The sequence below is a fragment of the Poecile atricapillus genome, chromosome 6 (genome assembly GCF_030490865.1).
Source record: "Poecile atricapillus isolate bPoeAtr1 chromosome 6, bPoeAtr1.hap1, whole genome shotgun sequence".
Taxonomy (NCBI): Eukaryota; Metazoa; Chordata; class Aves; order Passeriformes; family Paridae; genus Poecile; species Poecile atricapillus.
Window position 1 is genome coordinate 3,731,329 of NC_081254.1, and position 21,452 is coordinate 3,752,780.

At 41.5% G+C, this 21,452-nt stretch overlaps 1 protein-coding gene across 2 annotated transcripts in view; it reads right to left on the reverse strand.

Annotated features, from left to right (window-relative positions):
- Window positions 1-21,452, reverse strand: part of CTNNA3 (catenin alpha 3) — a 397,084-nt gene that overhangs the window by 70,529 nt on the left and 305,103 nt on the right. For both annotated transcript variants that reach the window (XM_058841820.1, XM_058841819.1), the window contains exon 13: window positions 8,237-8,388. In XM_058841820.1, coding sequence (XP_058697803.1) covers window positions 8,237-8,388 — 152 coding nt within the window. The remainder of the gene's footprint in view (window positions 1-8,236; window positions 8,389-21,452) is intronic.

The following is a 21,452-nucleotide window of genomic DNA, read 5'->3' on the forward strand; positions in this document are numbered from 1 at the left end:
GTGCTTTATCAGTGAGGACATGCATGACAAGAGGAGCAGGTCTGACACTGTAACACCAATGTCAAGGCTCAGAATGGCACAGACCCCAGCACTGCTGCCCTGCCCTTGTGCCTGCAGAGCTCAGAGCACAATCTAACACATATCACTGAACTCCTCAAGGCTCAGAATGGCACAGACCCCAGCACTGCTGCCCTGCCCCTGTGCCTGCAGAGCTCAGAGCACAATCTAACACGTATCATTGAAGTCCAGGGATGTTCTGAACAAATTTCTGATGTACCTCATTGCTTTTCTGTGCCACACCAGAAATACCCATCCTGCCACATGAAAGGCTCCACAGTGCTAATGGCAACAGAGAGATTTCAATTAAGCCATAAGCTTTCCAGAGCACTGTGATCAGGGGTGAAGTGAAATACAGCCAGCCCCAGCCTGAGCAATGGAGATCTCTGAGGCAGAACTGCACCAGCACTGACAGGGCTGCCTGCAGCACCACAGCTCCAGCCTGAGCTCTCAGTGCTGCTGAGAGCTGCACTCTCCATTCCTTGCCTTGCTCATACTCCAGTGAGCCATGTGGCAGGAGGCATATTTTAATGGAGTATCTATGATTTGTAACGCTTTTACTGTGCTTCCCCCAGTTTTGGTTCCAGTAATTCAGTCCTTCCCTTTTAACAGCATAATATTCATTCCATTTCTCTGGGAATATAATTTATATTGGACAGTAAGCACCAAATGGCAAGGAAGGAATACACATCACTTTTTCTTGCCCTAAGAAAAAAAAAAAACCTCAGCAAAGATTTTAAATGTTCCAGAAAAAACTACTGTTATGTGCTTAAGTTTCCAATGAGCCACTAAACTAGAGCTATCAAATAATTCTGGAAGGTTCTGTCTTTCTGAAAGAGAAGGGTAATTTTGTGAACAATTAAAAGCATAATCACGTGTGACGCTTGCAATGTAATTTAATCCCTGGACTGGGAAGAACTGACATTTAAAAAAGTATGTAAGTCCAAAGTGTTTATGGCACCTGTAAGCACACTGACTCCTGTATGTGACCCAGTAATCCCAGCACTGGGACATTTCCATGTAGCATGTAAGCATGAAAGGCATGTAGCAATTTGCTGCTGAGGAGCTCTTATTTCACAGCCCTGCACGATGCCTAGGGCTGTGTAGTTTGGGCAGAAGACAACACAGATTTGCCAGGATGGATAACTGCACATGATCTTACAATGGATGCAGTATGCAGTTGACACCACCACCACCATTTACCTCTGTATTCAGCACCTCTGAAATCATTTCTTATTTTTGTCTGTAAGTACCCATAAAGGTTTTCCTTTTCTCTTTCTTTTCTTAAACAAAACACAACATCCTTTCCATTAGCTGACAAACTGGAAGGCAGGCTGAAGAAAATTCCATTTTTAACTGGAAAAGATGGGTCATACATTCCTGTGCTGAATGTAAGCAATGAGGCATCAACAGAGCCAACAATAGCCAAAGTATAGAATAGCAGCAGCATGCACTGTAGCAAACAGCTTCCTTACGTAAGTAAGCTTCACACACACTGTTGCTTTGTTTGACCCATCAATTCCCCATGGCTGTTCCAACTCTAACAGATAAAATGAAAAAGCAAACAGTGAAGTCAGTGGGGCCCTGGATAACACTGCTTTCAGCAGCAGGCTGGACCAGCTGATCTCCTGAGGTCCCTTCCCTCTATGAACCTCTGTTCACACTTCTCTCCTCCTCCCCTGCACTGAGAAGAGGGTGACACCAGTGAAATATGCGATAGTGAAAAGTAAGATGGGCTGCAATAGATACTGCAGTACTTCTGCCTTAAAAAAAAAAGGCTCCATTACCCATAATATTTTGGTTAAAATGAAGCCCAACTGACTAGTATTAAAAGATTTTAACGCAACGGGGAAAAAGCTAACAGGTGTTAAGACAGAGAAACTCCAGGTTTGAGCAGGGTGCTGCCCCAGCACTGAGCTCCTGGTACCACTCTGAATTCCCACCTCCATTCCTGTCTGCAGTCACCAGGGTGGTGCACACGAGCTGCTGCTGCTGCTTCTGAGACAAGAAACCTTCCCCATCAGACCTGTACACACAGCTGGCCTGGCAACACCAAGTGCTTCCTCACCAGCTTATTAGAGCTGCAATTAGAGAGTCTGCTCCTCCAGCACACACACAGAACACCACAGGAGCTCTACAAACTGCTCCTCAGAACGGGGCAGTTGCTTTGGACATCGCTCTTCCACTGCAAGATTTCTCTATACAGAAATAACAGAACACATGGACATGAAAGGACCAGTCTGGAATTGCACATAGGAGGATAAAGGGGTGCTCGTTTTTCTACTGCTCATTCTGTATGTAAAAAAGATCCCAGAATCTAAAATATCCCTGTAAAGCCTGAGCAAATGCCTGGAGCATGGGAATGAGGCAGCAGTCAGAAGGATGGACAAAGAACCAGAAGTTAACTAAAAAGTTAAAACCTGTTCATCTCAAAGTGTAGAAATGCAGAAGCACACAAAAGCAGGCAATTTCTCTTGTCTTTTGTTAACAACAACAAAATAAAAATCCACCATTCCCAACTACCCTGTGGATGGACTCTACTTCAATGTTTAAGCAAAGGGGACCTGAAGAAGGGGGAGCACCCATCCTTGAGTGAAATAGTATTTTATCTGTGCTCTGGCTTTTACTCCTGTGTCCACAATGGGAAGGGTAAGCACGTGCTTTTTTCTTCTTCTATGTCTCTCCCTGAGATGTAAATATATTATCTGTTTCTAAAATCAATAAACTATCTGTATTTCTACTCACCTTTTTTTTTTCCCCCTTGTGGAAACACCTCAGCTTTTAAGACCAGGTGCTCATTATGGCAATTGGGGAAACTCCAAACTAAAGCTACTTCTTAGGGTAACATCCTTCCCACATATTAAGACAAATGGGTGCCACTTTCACAGAAAAAACAAGAAGTGGGTATTATTTTTTAATTATTATTAATTTCATTATTTATTATATATTTATATATCTATATTATATTTAATTATTATTAATTTTATTATTATTTTAACACTACTGAGTAGCTTCTTGCTCTGTAAAGCAAGGAAGGCAGCAACACTATCCCACCAAGAATCAGAAGTCATCTGATTCGCTGAAGATATTAAAGGTCCTAAACTAAGGAAACTGAGACCTTTGAGAGTTTGTTACATGGTACATGAGCATGAAATGGAAACAAATTGATATGTACAGCTGTTTGCCAGAAAAGAGGGATTTGCTTTATTTATCTGGGAAGACCAACTCCCCTGGTACTAAATGGAGATTAGCATTTTTAAAAATGTCTGCACGCTAAATTGAAATGTATGCTGATTGTGTCCCAAAACTGTTTAGTACAGAACATTTTGATAAGCTCTCTGCAAGGTAGAGTCATAATAATAATGAATGACTCAATGATGCTAATAGTGATATCAATTATAACATGGATTTGTACATTATGAGAAGGCTTCCCGGGTATCCTGCAAAAATAGACATTTTTAGAAAGTATGTATGTAGAGGAATTAAGATAAGAAAAGTAACCAATGTGGGACAGTGCTCTATGTTTTCCCAAAATGGTATTTCAAGGTTGGTGATGGTGACTGGAGACATTAAAAGCCAAGGAATGTGGCAGGGACAAGCAGCTGCCAGCAGCTTTTACCTGCAGGTGTGACCGTGGCTCTGAAAGCTTTGAACTCACCTCTTAACTGGGTTCTACAGCACTAACTGACATTCTCCTTTTATGTGACTCTGCATAAAAACCTGAAAATGGAAGAGGTGTCCAACTACCCCTAACAGACATCAGGTATTTCTTCTGCACTCTTTTTTGAAGACCTCACATGAGCTCATTCTTTTGCAGGCTCACTGCACACAGAGATATCAATCAGTGTGTGGCAGGACTGAAGCTGACAAGGAGCTGGGGAAGGAAAGGTCCTGACCTACTCAGCTCAGCAACAACCAGAAAGTGCTGAGAGGTGCAGGACCAAATGGCTAACTACTGCTGCCAAGGTTCTGCCTCTTGTGCAGCTGGTGTAGGATAGAAAAAGAGAAAGACTTTTATCAAACTTTTCAATATGAGTTTGTACTGGATTAGCATCACTCCTGTATTTCAGACCAACAATGAAGCTGAACAAGGCTGTATGAACTGTTCCTTGGCTGGCTGCTCCATGAGGTCCCAAGAACAAACAGCAGGACTGCAGTTAATGTCTGCTTTTCTCGTATGTTTCCCTGTTTTGCTTTGAAACAGAGGTTCAATTCATGCCTGTTATTACCTGCATTGGACAGGATCTAACTCACTTGGACTACAGAGGTAAAAACAGGCAGAAAACCCTGCATGTGCAGATCATTCTGTCATTAGTAAAAGCCACGGTAGAATTTAAACTAGACACTCATCAACAGGCTGGAAGGTTCTCACCACTTGCTACCCTCCTGTCCTAGAGGTCCATGTTCTAAAAATTCCTGTACCTCTGCTGGGTGTAAGGTAATGAATTCTGCTGTCAAGTTTCTTACTGAGAGAAATCAAGTGTACTGAAGAACTCACAAGTTCTGTTAAGGATGAATTCTTACATTTCTTTAAAACAGGATGGAAAACCACGCCAGATTTGCAACCAACAAAAGAAAAAAGAAAAGGGAACCCATCCCAAGGGTATTCTGAGAAAGCCAAAAACATATGAAAAAGCATTTATGCTGTAGACTCTTGAATGTGCAGCTAACCTGAATTTGACTTTCCAAAGGAAATTAAACCACCAGTAAAAACAACAGTAAAAGACTGTTAGATACAGAAACAGGACTATTAAGGATTTGAGATGCAGGGAGGATCTAATTGAAATTAAAGTATCTAGGTTAGACAGAAAAGAAGAACAAATGCATTTTTCAGTTTTGGGGGACCTGGGGAGGGATATCCCATACACCATGGTGCAGGGAAATCTAGGAACAACGTGCAAAACAAACTCAAAAAGCCTAACACCATAAACTCTTGGAGAACCTATGGTCTCCATGCCAGAATCCTGAGAGAAACAGCACAGAGAATACCTACTCAGCAGAAAGGATTTTTAATAAATGTTTTACAATGTTAAGAACAACTATTTCAATACACATTCTCCACCTCTCACACAATTAGGGAACATGGGTTCCTCACTCACTGCTTCCAGGAAGATAAGAATAGTGAAAGCATTTTTTTGCATAGAGTATATGAACCCTTTGCCCTCTTTTTGTCTCTGTAAAACCTGAACAGCTGCTCACCTGTTTATCCTCCAAAAAGAACAAAGAATTCTGTGAAACTTCTGACTTGGTGACTCTGTTTCCACTGTTCTTGGTATAACTGTTAGGATGACTATTAGTGCTTCAGCTACCAGCAGTTACTATTCTTTTGAAGTCATTCCTTTCCACTGAGTTTATAGCCTAATGGGATACTGCTAGCTGTTACTTCAATCCCACTGTCTCATGTTTTTCAAATACAAACACCTTCATACAGAAGTTTTTGAAAAAGTTCAACCATTAATCTTAACATTCTGCAGCATTTAGTATGTACTGTACCAAAACCCATCAACCTGTTTCCTTTGACTTTTCTGCACGTTTACATGGCAGAATTGTTTTTAATTGTACTACCTAATCTAAGCTACTTCTGTAACATCAATACCCTGATTAAAACATTTTCCAGATAATGTACAAATGCTCTTGTGCAAGATCAAGCCCACAAAATCTCTACAACACTCCAAAGCAAAAATGAGATGCTTAGACTTAAAAAACGTCAGAGAAATGTGGCTACACTCTGGATCAACTATCTAGTTATTGGAAATGAACAGTTACCACTGCATTAAGCATGTGAACAATTAAAAGCATCTTATGGGGAGCAGCATCCCGGTGCTCCAGAGGAATTTCTATTCCTGCTCAGCAGCACAACACATCTGCCACTCTGTATCTGCTCTCCAGTGTTACATTATAGCATGAAGGATTGCAATGTATGTTTTATGTGTCTTTGGTTCAACTTGGACATTGAAATGCACAGCTGATCATTTGCATTAACAATAGTACTGGGCAGCATTTTACAGTTAGGAACTCTATTTTTAAAAATGTTTTCTCTGTGTAATTATGTGTTTGAAATGCTTCCTGAGAAACTGATGTGGAGAATTTCTGCTTTTACTGCCACGTTTTATTGCCCCCTGTGAATGAGTGGCCTTGTTCATTTACATTTCTCAATTATTTTCTGATTGAGTCCTTCCCCTGATTCAGCCTTGCACTCAACCCCCATAATCAGTGAGGTGCCATTCTCTGGCACTGTCAGCACGCTGGCCACAGAACGTTTCAATTCCTCACCTTGGCTGCTATGAACTGTACACCTGAGGAACCACCACACTGACTAAAGCTTCTTCCAGGAAACTGGCATTGTCTGCAATGTATCTAACCAAGAATGCAAATAATCCTGACTCAGAAAATGGATGCCAGCGTTTCCTCAGCACTCCCTGTGCTGGCACCGTCTCTAAGGGAGGCTGGAGTAGCTGACTAACACTGCAGCAAAGCACAGAAAAACCTCCCCATGGCTGTGGCTGAACAATGGTATTCATTAAGTAGAAAGCTCCTGTCCTTTCTGACAGTTTTTGTAGTCTCCTGAGCTCCCATCAGGACCTGAAAGCAGCAGTGGAAGATGGCCCTGCAGAGCCACTCTGTCACTGCTGTGCACTCCAGTGGTGTGCAGCGACTCACGTTCTATGGGTGCACAGCACAGGCACTGCACACCGGGCAATTCCTGGGATTCTCCTCTCATAATCCCTTTCTGAGTGACTGTCCCCATACATACACCCACCACAGAGCGCTCTGAGGAAACACAGCTTCCTCAGAGCTGTGTCTGCCTCCTCACAGAAACTGACTGAAGCCATGTTACACTCCTCAGTGCGTCCCCAATTCACCAGAAATGCAAAACTCCTGGAAGAAATGCTCACTCATGGCCATTGAATTCAAGGCCATGAGGACTGGCCACAGAGAAGATTCAGATCTCACTGAGAAACAGAAGCAACTTTGTAATCTTAAAAGACCCAAGAGCCCCTGAGTCACTAAGGGAAGGGAAGGATGAGCAACACAGGCATTTATGAAACTTATGTAGAAAAAAAGGAGATGTCCCAGTGAAAACTTTTGTGTTCACTGACACAAGAACTGAGTGGAAGACCTAACAGCATCATCCACAGTCTGGTTTGTTTGGTTTGGAGCTACATCCAGCTCCCAAACTCTTACTGCTCTGGGGTTGGATGTTTTAGGGTCTTTCTGCAGTACACAAACGGCTTCCTGACAACTGCAATAAAAACATTTTAGCCATTTTCCACATTTTAATTCCTACTTTAACTTTCACACTGCAGTATGTTGAGACTAGTATTGTTCACATTGGAATGGTTTTGGTTGGAAGGGACCTTAAAAGGCCACCCAGTCCAACCCCCCAGTTTACTCACAGCCCCCTGCAGCCCACCCCCTTGAATGCTTCCAGGGATGGGGCCTCAACCACCTCTCTGGGCAACCTGTGCCAGTGTTTCACCACTCACACTGGAATAAATTTCTTCCTTTTGTCCTAAATCTCTCCTCTTTAGAGTTTAGAACCATTACTCCTTGCCCTACCACACCAGGCCCTGCTGCAAAGTCTGTTCTCATCTCATTTATAAGCCCCCTGTAAGCACCCAAGGGCTGCAGCACAGCCTCCACACAGCCTTCTCCAGCCTTTTTTGTTTTGAATTTTAAAAATAAGCTGTTCTGATTCAGTGTCTGAATTCCAGGAAAAACACAAGGGTAAGTGCAGTGATCGTAATTGTGTAAGACAAAGAAATCAGGTTAAGTCTTCTGGTGTAAGCTGAAAGAACTTGATATGGGATTATCAGAATCACCTGGAAATACTCTCTCCTACATTCCACAGGTTGAAGCTGAAGAACTACAGGATGATTTGGTTTTGTATCTGCAAGTTAGTAATTAACAAAGTGAAGGAAGATCTTTACAAACCAAACATAAGTACGTATTTTTAGAGAAGTAAAGACATTTTTATGCAGCGTTCTGATGTGGTACTCAGTGCAATTCTAGACATCTGGAGTTACAGTCACACATGTTTCACTGTAACCTGAATTTCCCAGGGCAGCTGGACCTGGATATGAGCCTGGGGACACTTATCACACACACACAGTTCTGGATGTTCCCAAAATGCCCTGACATCCTGAGCCATCCAGAGAGGAGTATGACAAGAACTTACCCGGATCATCATGACTGAGCACCTGATGTTATGAATCGTATCGTACACCTTCTTGGAAATGTCCACAAACTGGTTATCATCAAACAGATGTGCTGTGTTCTTGCTTAAGCTCTCCAATGCAATATTTACTTGACTAATAAACTCTGGAATCACTGTTAAAAAAAAAAAAACAACACAAAATTCAGTGAGCATAAAAAGGATAGAACATGTAATATTTTTTTTTCTTTTTGGCAAAACACCTGACATTGATAAAAACTTTATTTTCTACAAAGCATTACAGTAATGGTGCAATTACTTTTAAGTGAGAACACATTTGTAGTTTTTATCACAGTTATAAAAATGCCCATGGTGAGCACATAAGCTGTAGGTGGTTGCACAGTACTACAAAGAAGAAAGAAATGTTAAAAGGGGAGCTGGGGAAGCAGCTGTAAAAATTTGTTGGGGATTTCAATAGCACTTTTACCCAAAGAATCAGGATGAATAACCTGGCTTGAAGTTGGAAACACTGCCAAACAGACTTCCACTATTTCAGAATGTGCTTTCAGTCTGAATGGAAATGTAACTAGCAGAAAACTGATGCTTATTCTTCACCTGAGGAAGTCCCACAAGTGTAACCTGAATTTACCATGGCAATTTATCCTGTTTGATTCAAACAAACTGTGCATTTTGAGTCAGCTGGACTCAAAATGAACCTGTGCTTTACCCAGAATATCCTGGGCATTTTCCTCTGCTGCTGCAGGGCCTTATTCTTATACAGTGGCCTGGTAGCACCACATCACCCTCGACCCTTCACAGCAATCTGAAACTTGGATTCCAGCACGGAATATGGAGGGAATGCAGATGGAAAACCCATCACACACAGAAGGACCTCAAACAAGTCCACACCAAACTCATTTCCTGTCACTTGCAGCCTGAACACAGAGCAGAAATAAATGCAAAAGGATAAAACTCAACTTGTGTTATATTTAGGCTGAATAACAAACCTTGTGGTACTAAAGCTTTGTCTCTGGCAATGGGTTGGTTTCAAACTCTAACACACTGTTTGTGTTCCAATCTTCACAATTCACAAACTCATAACACGTGAAAGCAACACTACCAATACAGTAAACATGGAACGTTCCAGGCAAACTTTGAATTATGTAATAAATTTGTAGGCAGACAAAGCCTCAGCTGAAGACAACCAGATTTCTGAATTAGAAATCCTGGCAACTTAATACTTCAAGTAGTAGGAAAGGTGCTTCAATAATGCTTTCCCCCTAACTTTAATGAGGAGACTCACATAACCCTTGGAGACACTTAAATTCATTCTCAGATTACAGTAACTTCACTTAAGCAGTTGCCACTTGATTTGAAAAACAGGGTATTAAAGATCAGTGCTACCCTCTTCAGATTATCACTGAATAGTCTCACCTTCAAAAAGGTCTGTGGAAAGATTTATAACGAGACAGAAGAAAGACAAGGTACATTTTTCATTTACAACCAAATAAAAAAATAAAATAAAAAATTAAATAAATAAATAAATAAATAAATAAAATAAAATAATTAAGGAGAACAAGTGCATATTGATTGTACAAAAAAAAAATTTCAAAGAGCCACGACTGAGATGAATGAGAACTTTTCATCATTTCATAACTTCTTTTTCCCAGGTAAACAAAGATTTTGGCCCCTAGATTATCAAAGTAATTCAAGTGAGCAACCCAGGCTGCACTTGGATACAAAGCCAGCAGCATTTCAGATAGGGCTTTGGAGCAACAGTGCTTTTACACAGACCATTAAAACACAAGACAATGCTGTAATTCTAAAATACCTATGCACCAATCTGGGAATGAAGAGTGCAAATACACCTGGGTGTCAAACAGGCCTGATTTCCTGGTCATTTCCCCTGAGAGCCATAGGATAACTCCCTCAAATCCAAGACTACTGGGATTTAGTTCAGTTCTGAGCTCCCAACCAATGATTTAAAAACAAAAAAACAAAAAAGACATGGTGCATATATGAACTCTTACTCATGGATAACTGACATCCAAAATACTTCATAAACCTCAATGGTCAGGCACCCCTCTGAAATACTGCATTAAGTGGACCTGAATAACACCAGTAATTGTCCATCTTCCCTCTAGTGGATTTATTTTCCTAGGCAGCCTAAATATAGTGGACAAGTGGATTCAACTGAAAACAGGTGGAAATGATTCATTTTCTCAGTCTTTCAAAAACAAAATTAAACAAGTAAAATTTCAAATATCAAGTGTTAGACAACTGGGAAGTACTATATTTTAATGGGGATTTGTTTATTTTATTTGTACATTTGTTTCCCCTGCAACAAAAATTAAAAGCAAATTTCAATATGAGCATCTGTAATTCTGCCTTCCCTGAGGGAGAAGGTGCAGAAAGGAGGATCTTTGTAAAATACCAATATGCTCATAAGCATAATGTTCAAAGTTCCTAAAGTAACTAAAGCTTTCACAATACCAAAAATACATTATTGAAATTAACCTAATTTGTTTTAAAATTCATCAAGTGTTCCCTAATTCCTCTGTTCTTTTAAATAGTATTCATATTCATATTTCCTTAGGAATGTTTCTCTTAGTCCTCTAAAATTTTTGCTTTTGTCATCTTCAATCCAAGCCAACTAATGAACCCAGTGTGTAGTTTAACAGCTGTCAGGGCCCAGCTCTTTATACAGAAAACAAAACTTCACTCACCCCTTTATTCAAATCAGCAACTCTGTGCCTGTTATTTTTAACAATAAAGTGATCAGGAAAACAGAAGGCCACTGACAACAGGTGAGAGCAGGAGCCATGTGCTTGTACCTTTTAATTCAGCTCTGTTAAGTGATTAACACCACTTGAGGCACCATCAAAGCAGCCTGACAATGAAACAGCAACAGTCTCCAAAGCTAAACTGTTCATGTATCCAACACCCACCTAAAGAACATCTTAACAAACACATCTGACCAGTCGTGAACAGGCAACACCTCCTAGAACTGACCAGGAAAAAAACTACTTCTTTCTTTTCATTCAAAATATTTATGGTTTATACTCATGGTTTTTTATGGTTTATATGGTTTTATATTTATTTATATAAATGGTATTTTATGGTTTATATTTATGGTATTTATCTGGGATAAAAGGGAAGAAACTGGTAAACCCACAATTTATCTCAAAAAGAAGAATCTGTGGCAAATAACCCAAGTTTCCCTTCAGTGTTTATCCACATGTACAAAGCCTGGCCTAGGGTGACTTCATGATGCTTTATCCCCAGTGCTCTGTTCTGATTAGGCTGGATATTGAGCTCTGCACTTTTAAGACTGGTTTGAGAGAGGAGGGAAGAAGCTGCAGTTTGTTTGCAGAAATTGCCCTTGCTCCCCTGCACTCCTGCTCCCGGCCTGTGCTGGCTGCAGCACGGACAGACAGCAGGACAGAGCTCACCTTTGCTTTTGAGTTATTTTTTTTAAGCAAGCTGAGGCAGGGAAGTTCCCCAGCCTGGGGCTTTTCTGGCCCTGCTCTGGAGTGGAACCCCAGGAATGCCCTGGGAGCTCAGGCCTGGGCCTCAGCAACTCCCAGCACCAGAGACAGAGAGCAGAGCTACACCCCACAACAAGGACTGGCTCTACATGACTTGTGGCTGGCTTCTTTTTCCCCTTCAACTGAAGTTGATGAGAGGGAGGCAGTTTTTTCGCTTTTTCAGACTTGGTCATTTTTCCTTATCTGCATTACATGGATACAGGGTACAAGCACTAAGATAGAAAAGTGCAAAATGGCCAGCAAAGATCTTCTTCAAGGTTTCTTATATGTCCATTTACCCAATTAACAAATGCCAACTAAATTATTTTTCTTAGTGACCCAATGACCTAACACCTGAGTGCTGCACTGCACCATTCTTTATCCAATCACCTACTACCAGCCAAAAACCTCTAGAAGAAGAAGATGAAGAAGAAAGAAGGACAAGAGACAACACCCTGAATCCTCCATCTTGTCTTCTGTTCTCTAAACTAGTTTAAACTCCAAACTTCAACTCTTTTACCCAGTGACATAAGAAAAATTTCTAATTTACACATTTACACTCCTAGCTTTCCTATTTAACTTTACCAGTTGTTTTCAGGGTGTGATGTGAAATTCAGTGATGTCAGAGCCAGGTATCAGAGACAAGGGCACACTCTCTGTGCCTCTGATTCCAGCAAAGGACTTGCTGAATCTGCCATCTCTTCACAACACAAGAGCTTGCATTGTTTAATATTATTCATTTTCTACGCTTGTGAATATTTTGCTTGTTAAAGGAACAGGTTTTTTCACTTTTTTCCAAGGAAACCTTTTCCCCAACTGGTTGGGGGAGGGCAACTTGAATCTGCTTTCTAGAGGGAGCCCTTTGGAAGCTCCCCCAAAACCAGCCAGTGGTGCTGGCAGACTGGGAAAAGGCTGGAGAGCTCCCAGTAGAACAAAGGGTGAGGAACTACTCCTTCAAAGGCAGCTTTGAAATGCAAGTGAGAGCACAGGCAGTGACTGAAGCTCTCTGTGGCACAGCTTCAGAGCCCAGCTACACACACTGCAACCCAGCTCTGCCTTAACTCCACTGCCCTTTCAACACAGGAGGTGACTCTCCTGGGCATTCAGCCACCTGCAACATCTTCTGTGCCCAAACAAAAGTCATTAAAAAAGATGATTTAAAAAAAATTAATCTGGGGAAGTTGGAGTGAAAAAATGGTTTTCCTTCTGAAGATAAGAAAATCAGGGTAAGTTAACTAGTCATGAATTAGGACTCTAAAACTTTCAGAAACCCACCTAAAGACAAAAGTATGGTCAAGTAAGGCCTAAAAAGCTCCTGGATGAGTTTCATTTGAAACTAGCATGCCAGCAGAGCACTGAAATAAAGCAGCTGTGCAGGCAGGCAAGTTAAAGAGGTGTGTGCAGCCCAGACCTATGCCAAGGCACAGGTGGTGGCAGCATGAGAAGTGACTTGACACAGGAGGTGTGTACCTCAAGTGTTTTATTATTCCCCCAGAACCTCACCACCTAGCATCAGTCAGTGGGATGGGTGGATACACACACAGCTTCCAGAGGATTTAAGCAGTCTTCCAGTTGCAAGAATTCACTAGAAGTGTATGATTGTAAAGATTAAAAACACAGCCACCTCTTAAATGCAAGGTAATACTAAAGAAAGTAAGAAATGTAGTTAACAGCCACACAGCCTTTATTCAGTACTTCTTTATTTAATTACACTCTGAGACCAAATAATAGTTTGCATTTCTTGTGATTAAAAAATAAGCATTTGTAAATTTCTTCTGGAAAGGTATCTAAATTTCAGATAGTAAGAACATTGCATATTCCAGTAAGCCAATTTTACTGCTAAGTATTGTAACTACTCTTAATGTCACTTCAATCAGAATAGTATATTAAGAATTAAAAAATAAAACCCATCTAAGCTGAGGCAACTGTGCTGGCTAAGGGACACCATGTGAAATAAAAGGGATTTGCTGGCAGGAGCCTGAGTCACGGCACCCAATGTGCAATTCAGAATGGAACAGATTGTTTCAGTGATTGATAGAGATAGTTTCATTAGAAATGCTACAAAATACATTGAAATAATAATGGAATTACTGCAATAAAAGAGTACTGGGCACTCACTGCAAAAGGTTGAGCTGAATAACACACACAGGTTTGCAAACTCCAGCTTGTGACTGTTACAAATCCACATAATGCAATCCTAATAGCAAGATCAAGCTGCTTCTGAAGCTGATTGCGCTGTGGTACAGACCACCAACTCAAGCCTCTCTTTCTGTGATACAATGTTAAATTGGTCACTTTTTACTATGTAACTGTATCCTATGGCTTTCCAAGAGATACGTTTATCTATTAGTATATATATGTATGAGAGAAGCACAAGAGCTGTGTGATTACATGGATTTGATATACCCCTTATATTAGCATTCATATTCAATCACCTCATTTGGTAACGAGCTCAGAGGTTTTATACAGGAAAAGAGATTAACTATTTGTGTAACCACAAGATAAACTGAAACATCTCATACTCCTCTGGCAGTCTCAATCCCAGGCCACTGTATGAAAGGCACCCCCTCAGAATCCCCCATTGTGCCCACTCCCCTCCCTATTTGTAGCATAAAGATCTATAAATTATCCTCATGGAATTCAGCAGTTCATGCTAAAGTTCCTGCATAATGACAGTGTAATAGACCATGAAGTAGCCCAGGCAGAGGCCTGATGCACGTAAAACATCTCCTAATAAAGCAAGCTGTAATCAGTATCTGCTCCTGGAAGCCAGGCTGTGCCAGCTGCAGCTGTGCAGAGGCATTTTGCAGCTTGCAAAGCTGGCAGATTGCTGGCAGCCCCACGAGCACACAGCTGAGCATGGAGATATGTAACTATACAGAGAATTACCTAGCTGTATACAAATGGACATCAGGAGTATTTCTGTATGCATATGTTTACAGACATTTACACATAAACTATGCTGAACACGACAGCAGTTCTGTGGTACTACATCTTCACAGCTAACAAGGGGAAGATTTTTAGGAGTTAACTGTCCTGAATATGAGAAAATATTGATAGCAAGTGAGACCTAATTACTGGCAGTGTGTGTAATTAATGAGTGACAATCCAGTAAATTGCTGCTTTTCATTTTGAAATGGCTCTAATTTATTCCTCCCCTAAACACACCCATGGCAGTGATTCAGCTTCCTACCTGGAACACACAGTTACTCTGCTCTGCACCAGGACAGTTTAGATGTACACACCAGTCCCTGCTCTCCATAAAGCACAAGCACAGGGGATTGATTGATTGATTGATTGATTGAGACTCTGGAATTCCTGGACTTTCCCCTGCACAGGTGCCCTCCCCACAGCCTGGCAAAGGCTTGGAGCACTGCACCTGGGAATGAAAGCAGTGCCCTGCATCTGGCCATCACACTTCAAGGCTTCAATGGGATCCCTCACAGGGATCTTCAACAGGGTTCTCTGTGGGCATGCTTTTGAGGGAGTAGATGAGTTTCCCTGTGTAAGGAACTCATTAGAGACAGGTCACAGCATCCAAAAGAGCAGAAAGATCATTTAAATCATTTACATAATCCTCCTTTTGAAGCCCTCTACCTAATACATTTTGCTGCCATGCTCAAGGACAGACTGACCATGAGATCCCAGAAGAAAATGACATTTCCCCCTAGGACAGATGAGAGCAATTTCAGAACTTCTTTCTCATTCCTTAGCAGACAGGGTGGACATGTGGCCCTGTCTTGTCTCATCAGTCCCATGCTACAAGCAGGGCACCCATGACCTGTGGAAACAAGCACCACTCCTCAGTTCAGCTCCCAGCCCAGAACATGCCCTCCCTTCCTTCAAGTGCAGTCCCTGGGTTTCATTTAGAGCCATCTGCACTACGTGCCATGGCACACAGATACACAGAAGCTATGACTAGCACATACCAAAGTCTGTATCTAAAAAACCCCAAACACAGCCAGAGCTCAGGCAGCAAGAGCAAGGAGACAATTAACATATCAGGCAATTTCTACAGGCTGCTGACCAAGCACTCCCAAATTGGGGTTTTCCAAATGGACTGAGCAGGACACAGAAAACACCACAAAAAGGAAATTAAGGTCCTTGGCAGGGGTGGGAGTGACTTCATTCTATGTAAGAGAGACTTTCTGAACAGACAGCAGCTTTTTAGTAATTTCAGCGGGAAAGCGAAGTGTTGAGAGTTTAATAAAAATAAAATTGCAACTGCCGTGAACCCCTCTCTGTGAACCTTGTTTGCCTTCACTGTAGAAGCTTTGTGCTATAAAGCTAGAAAATGTTAATTCACAAAACCCTTCCAGTCACCCTGTAAGGGAGAAGGTGGGAAGAAACCTTTATTTGCAGATTTGCAGTTACCTGTGTGTGGTCCCCAGCCAGCACTCAGGAGTGCTCGGTACCGGCTGCTTTCTGTGCACTACAGGAACTTTAGCTCAGGACACAACACCAGTGTCATTTCACAAGCTCAGAACAGGCAACTGAGCCTTATTTTCCCAAATATAACTATGCTGACGATGAGTTGGTCTTCAAAACATTAACAACAGACAACAATTTAAACATTTCATTTTGAAATGCAGCCAGCTATTTTGGTAGATTACTAGAAATATTGTCTTTTTAGAAATACGGTTCCCAGTGGGTGTAGCATCAACCTAGAAAACCTGAAAGTAATTTAATTAACCACAAAGAACAAAACTGCACAAGATTCCAAGCTTTTCTTGGCCCAATGACAAAAAAAACATTGCATCCAACTGGGAAACATCAGAAAATTAATACAGCTTTTTAGGCAGAGTCAGATACCGTGTCTTTGACATATGTTAGCAAACAACAAAAACATACAAGACAAAATGTCCTTGGACAAAATGTATTTGGGAAAAGGGTCACTACATTTTAGCTCTATGGTTACTACAGTAACTTGGAATAACTGCAATAATTTAATCAAGAAGAATTATTTTTCATGGAAGACTGCTGACATTTAAAAAGTAAGCACAAGAAAAATACAGCTTGGTAGCCAAAATCCTCAAATACTTAATTACAATGAAATACCAATAAATGCTGTCAACTGCAGAAAAGATCTTTTTCTGAATGATGCCAGAAAAAGACTGTCTCTAAATGTATTATTCAGGGCTAGCCTCAGAATGATTCAGAAAGCAGCGATCGTGACAGACTGACTGTGTGTGTGCTCCTGCCTTTGCTGCAGCCCCTGGGAGCAGTGGGACTCTGTTTGGTGGGATCACAAACACTGGCAGCAGCCCAAGGAGCAGGGACACAAGGGCTGCACGACAGTCCCAGCCAGCAGCAATGGGTGCAGTGGATTTGGAACGGCTCTAACTGCTGAAGCCCACCATGTCAGCTTTCATTATTAGAATAAGGTATACTGAAGTGGATTAAAATCAAGAGTCAGGAAGGGTTGCTGGTACATTCAGTGACAATGTTCAACTGCAGCACACAATGGCTCAAGAGCAATAAACCTGCTAGCTGCAGAAGGAGAAATACCAGTGGGCAGCTTGTCTGGGGCCACGGTGACAAACTCCAGTGGCTCTCTCTAAGGGCTCAAAGCAGGAACCTGAAGGGGCTGCTGGCACTCAGCATGCTGACCATAACTGCATCCTGCATTACACCTTCTGCCCTACAAAGAAACCCTGTCTTACCCAACTGCCCCAGAACATTAAAAAGAACCTCCTTCAGTATTTACCTGCAATCTTTCCATCAGCTGGTGCATAAATAAATCAGCAACATTTCGGGCTGTCAGTGCTAATGCTGTTATCAGCGGGGAGAGGCTCCTCAGTTGAAGACTGCCCTGCACAAGAACAGAAGGGCTGGAGGATCAGCTGAAACAGGAACTGACTGCTCTGCACGGCCACCTCGGCAAACTCCAACTGCACTGGACTGCTGACCGATGGCAGAGGGACTGCCAATTACATTTCCTGCTACATCCAATTCTGTGCAGAGGCTATGGAAAGGCTGAAAAGGTTCCCAAGACCTTTTTCTTCTTTACGTGGGTTTTAGAGCTTACAAAGACTGACTACAAGAAAGCTTCCTCCCAACCTGCAATGCAGACATCGTAATTTTCCTCCAAGCTACAGAACATCAGACTATTAAAGATTTAAGAAAGTCAGGTATCAGCTCACAAACAGTGGTTAGAAACTGAATAAAACTACTCTGAATAAAACTAGCATTATTAGAAATTGAGTCAAACTAGCATGGCTTCTAGCACTATTCAGATACAAACTCTAAAGGTGTTTTTAAGGACAGGTTATCTCACACAATAAAATATAAGCAAGACAAGCAAACAAATTAAATAAACACAAGAGGACCATGTTGCTATTTGAAAGAAATCTGGAGCACTGCTGAAAATTTTACTATTAGCTCTCAGGAGAAGAAAGTAATTAGCACGGTTTGAAATGAGCATGCTGAAGAGTAAACAAACGCCGAAAAACAGAGCACCTACAGGTTTTAAATGCTTCTTTGCCTACTTGGAAACACATCAGACTGAACCACACTGATGGACTGTACCCATTTGCAATGTTTCTATGTTTGACCACGATTTCATACATAATACCTCATACAAGAGGTTTATATTAGCATTCTGGAGAAACTTGCAGATTTTGAACCAAGTCTATGCAAGCATTTTTATACTCCAAGTCCTTCTCAACAGTAACAGTATGTACTTCTAATAACAAGCAAGTCACTAAGCAGAGAAAGAACTCTTCTCTAAGAATCTGAGATTACTATAGCAGAGTATGAATGCTCACATTAAAACATTTAATTACCCAGAAAAGATGGCTCTTATGTGAATGTAGCTAGTGTCTAACAGGAAAAAACAGGTAAAAATCCTATTTGCACAGTTTGATAAGGACTCTGCATATCAGCTCCTTAGACAGAAGGCCAACACAACATCACATCAGTCACAGCTTTGTCCAGCTAAGTCTTGAAAACCTTCAAAGGCAGAAATTCCACTGCATCTCTGTTGCAGCGCTGCACAGAACACATCCCCTGCTCTGCCCTCTCTCTCCCTGGTTTTCTCTGCTGCACCTTGTGGCCACTGTCCCCAGTTGTGCCACCTGTCTCTGCCACGTGTGAGTGGCACCAGAGTCCCTGCAAGTCTCTTGGGAAGCTGCAGGTTTCTATCCCTTGTCCCTGCACTGCCACCTCCCAGCTCTCAGTCTCTGCCTGCTCTCACCAGTCTCCTGCACTAAGGCCCAGCCCATCCTCAGCATCCTCTGCTCTCCAGAAAGCTTCTCCCCAACAGTCCGAGTTTGGCAAGGCCTACTTGGCAAAGTGTACAGTGAGTACCATCCTCTTTCCATGGGTCACATCCTTAGATCTTTCCCATCTTATTTCGGCACTCTTCTTATAATCCATGTATCAACTATGATGTTTGGCATACAATCATGAGATATTATTTTACCATGAATCCAATCTCTCCTCAGAGATCTGTTTCATGGTATTTCCCAAAATCTAGCCCCCCCCTTCCCAAAAAAATAGTCATAACAAATCCAGCAGTGTGCAGATATCATCTAGAATTGCTCACTAAACACTTCTGACTTCAAATCAAGGAATCAGTTCCAGGCAATTATTTTAAGCCTTCCTCAACATCAAAAATAAGGTTCCTGGGAAAACACTAATGTTCACAAGATGTAAGGAATGTTACTTGAAGCTTCAGGTCAGGAAAGAAATTGTAAAATTGAACCATAAGGGGAAAAAAGAAACCCCAAAACCTCCAACTAAACAAGCTGTTGAAACATCTATGGGTTTTCCCCAAACATTGCTGTTGATTAGGAGGGTCATCACCAGTTTACTGCCTAACCTGGCTGCTATTCCATGAGCAAAGCATGACTGCTACTTTATAGTACTTGGGAAGAGTAAGGAATTCCACAAAGATTTTTTGCACAATAGTCAAAATACAGACCTTCCCATCTGCTGACTGAAGCTGTCTACCTTTGAATTTTTAGTGCCTGACCACAATCTAACAGGAGTGTGAGTGACAGACAGTTGTACATTCCTGCATGAGACTCTGTGCCAAATGCTTCAACTGTGATGGATGCATTCCCTACACTTCATCTGCTACCTACTGAATTATTCCAAATGACTGCAGCTGTTACAGCACTGGCTAAACTGAGAAGGTGGTCTGCTGTTCCCATGTGACACAAAACAAAGCCTGCAGCAAACAAAAGCAGCTTCAGAGATGACCTTGCCCAGCAGTGGGATTCTGGCAGAAAAGAGATTACAGTCCCCAGAAAGCAAGGAGAAGCCCTATTTACAGAAATTTATTTGGCATATAATGCATCCAATGCCACTTCTCCAAATACTGCCACGAGTGGTGGTGACAGACTTACTGAGACAAGGTGAGCAAAATGAAGACAAGCTCATCATTTATGATTTCAGCAAGAATCAATTTTACTACATTAACAGATTTATAATCCAAACATACATACACAGGCATATATAAATCCTACTGAATTATGCATATGCTCCCCCCAACAGGAGCTACTGCATCATTTCCAGATCTAAAAGTTCATGGTTTCTAAGGAAGGAAGCAACAAGAGCTGAGGGCATGCTGCCAGAAAGGAATCACTAAAAAAATCTTAAACAGAGGAGTCAGATGCATGTAGTTGGAAATATTATTGGAGGGAGGCAGGGAGATCATATAATTTTATGATTATGATAAGGCATGGCACAAAATTATGAATTTTACTATAAAGCATAAAAATGTATTCTATGCAAAAATGAAAACTGTGAAAGGTGCTTTTTGTAAATTCCCATTTGGAAATTATCTCTATGAAGAACTTAAGAGTGAGCTACAGCTGAAGAGCAAAAAGATACTACAATTTTTCAAGTCTTAGGAAATCCTTACCAAGACTGGATGCACATTCACATTTTAAACCAAAACAGTCCTCACAGATACTGTGAAATAGAAAATGAACTCTTAAGCAGTGATAATTTATGAAATCAAGTTACTCGATTCACAATCCTGCTTAGGAGGCAGCAAATCATGCTCTGACATGTAAATGTTAGAAAAGCAAATGGTCAGAAGAGTGGTAAATCCCAAAGTATTTCAAAGCCTTTAGTCCATACTGGGAAAAGCCAGCAGGTAGATCTGACCAGCTGGCTCCAGGACACATCAGATGAAGCCAAAACCGCTCATTAAGAACACTCCTAAAACGTTCCTATTGCGAAAAGCTTGTAAAACAGACCAAAATTTCAGCTTCTGTAAGAAAGATGCCATCTCTAACATACTACACTGATCTAAAAGACAACAGGACAAAAGGATTCTTTAGATGTGGAATGGCAAAGGAAGCAAATGATCAGCTGGTGCCTGAGACACAGCAAGTGAACCATGGACAGGTGCAACAGACACAGCACGCTTTTAACTCCCCAAAAACACAGAGGAACAACAGCATCGGGGTTTGTAGGTGCAAGAGCGCAAGGTAAACATCATGACAAGAGTCATGAGATAGAGCTGTGTCCCAGAGGCTCTGGAAAACACATTCCAGGTAACTGGAAATGTTACAGAGCTGGAAGTGAATGAAATGCCCTTAACATTACAGAGGTCAAGGCACTTAAGAGCTTAATGCAAGCAAGTCCCAGCTGAAATGAAGGTATGGTTTTGATAGGGGCATAGAGAGAACCTTGGTAAGTTTGAGAGTTTGCTGCAGCTAAACACAGTGAAAGGGACAGCAGGAGCTCCCTGATCAGCT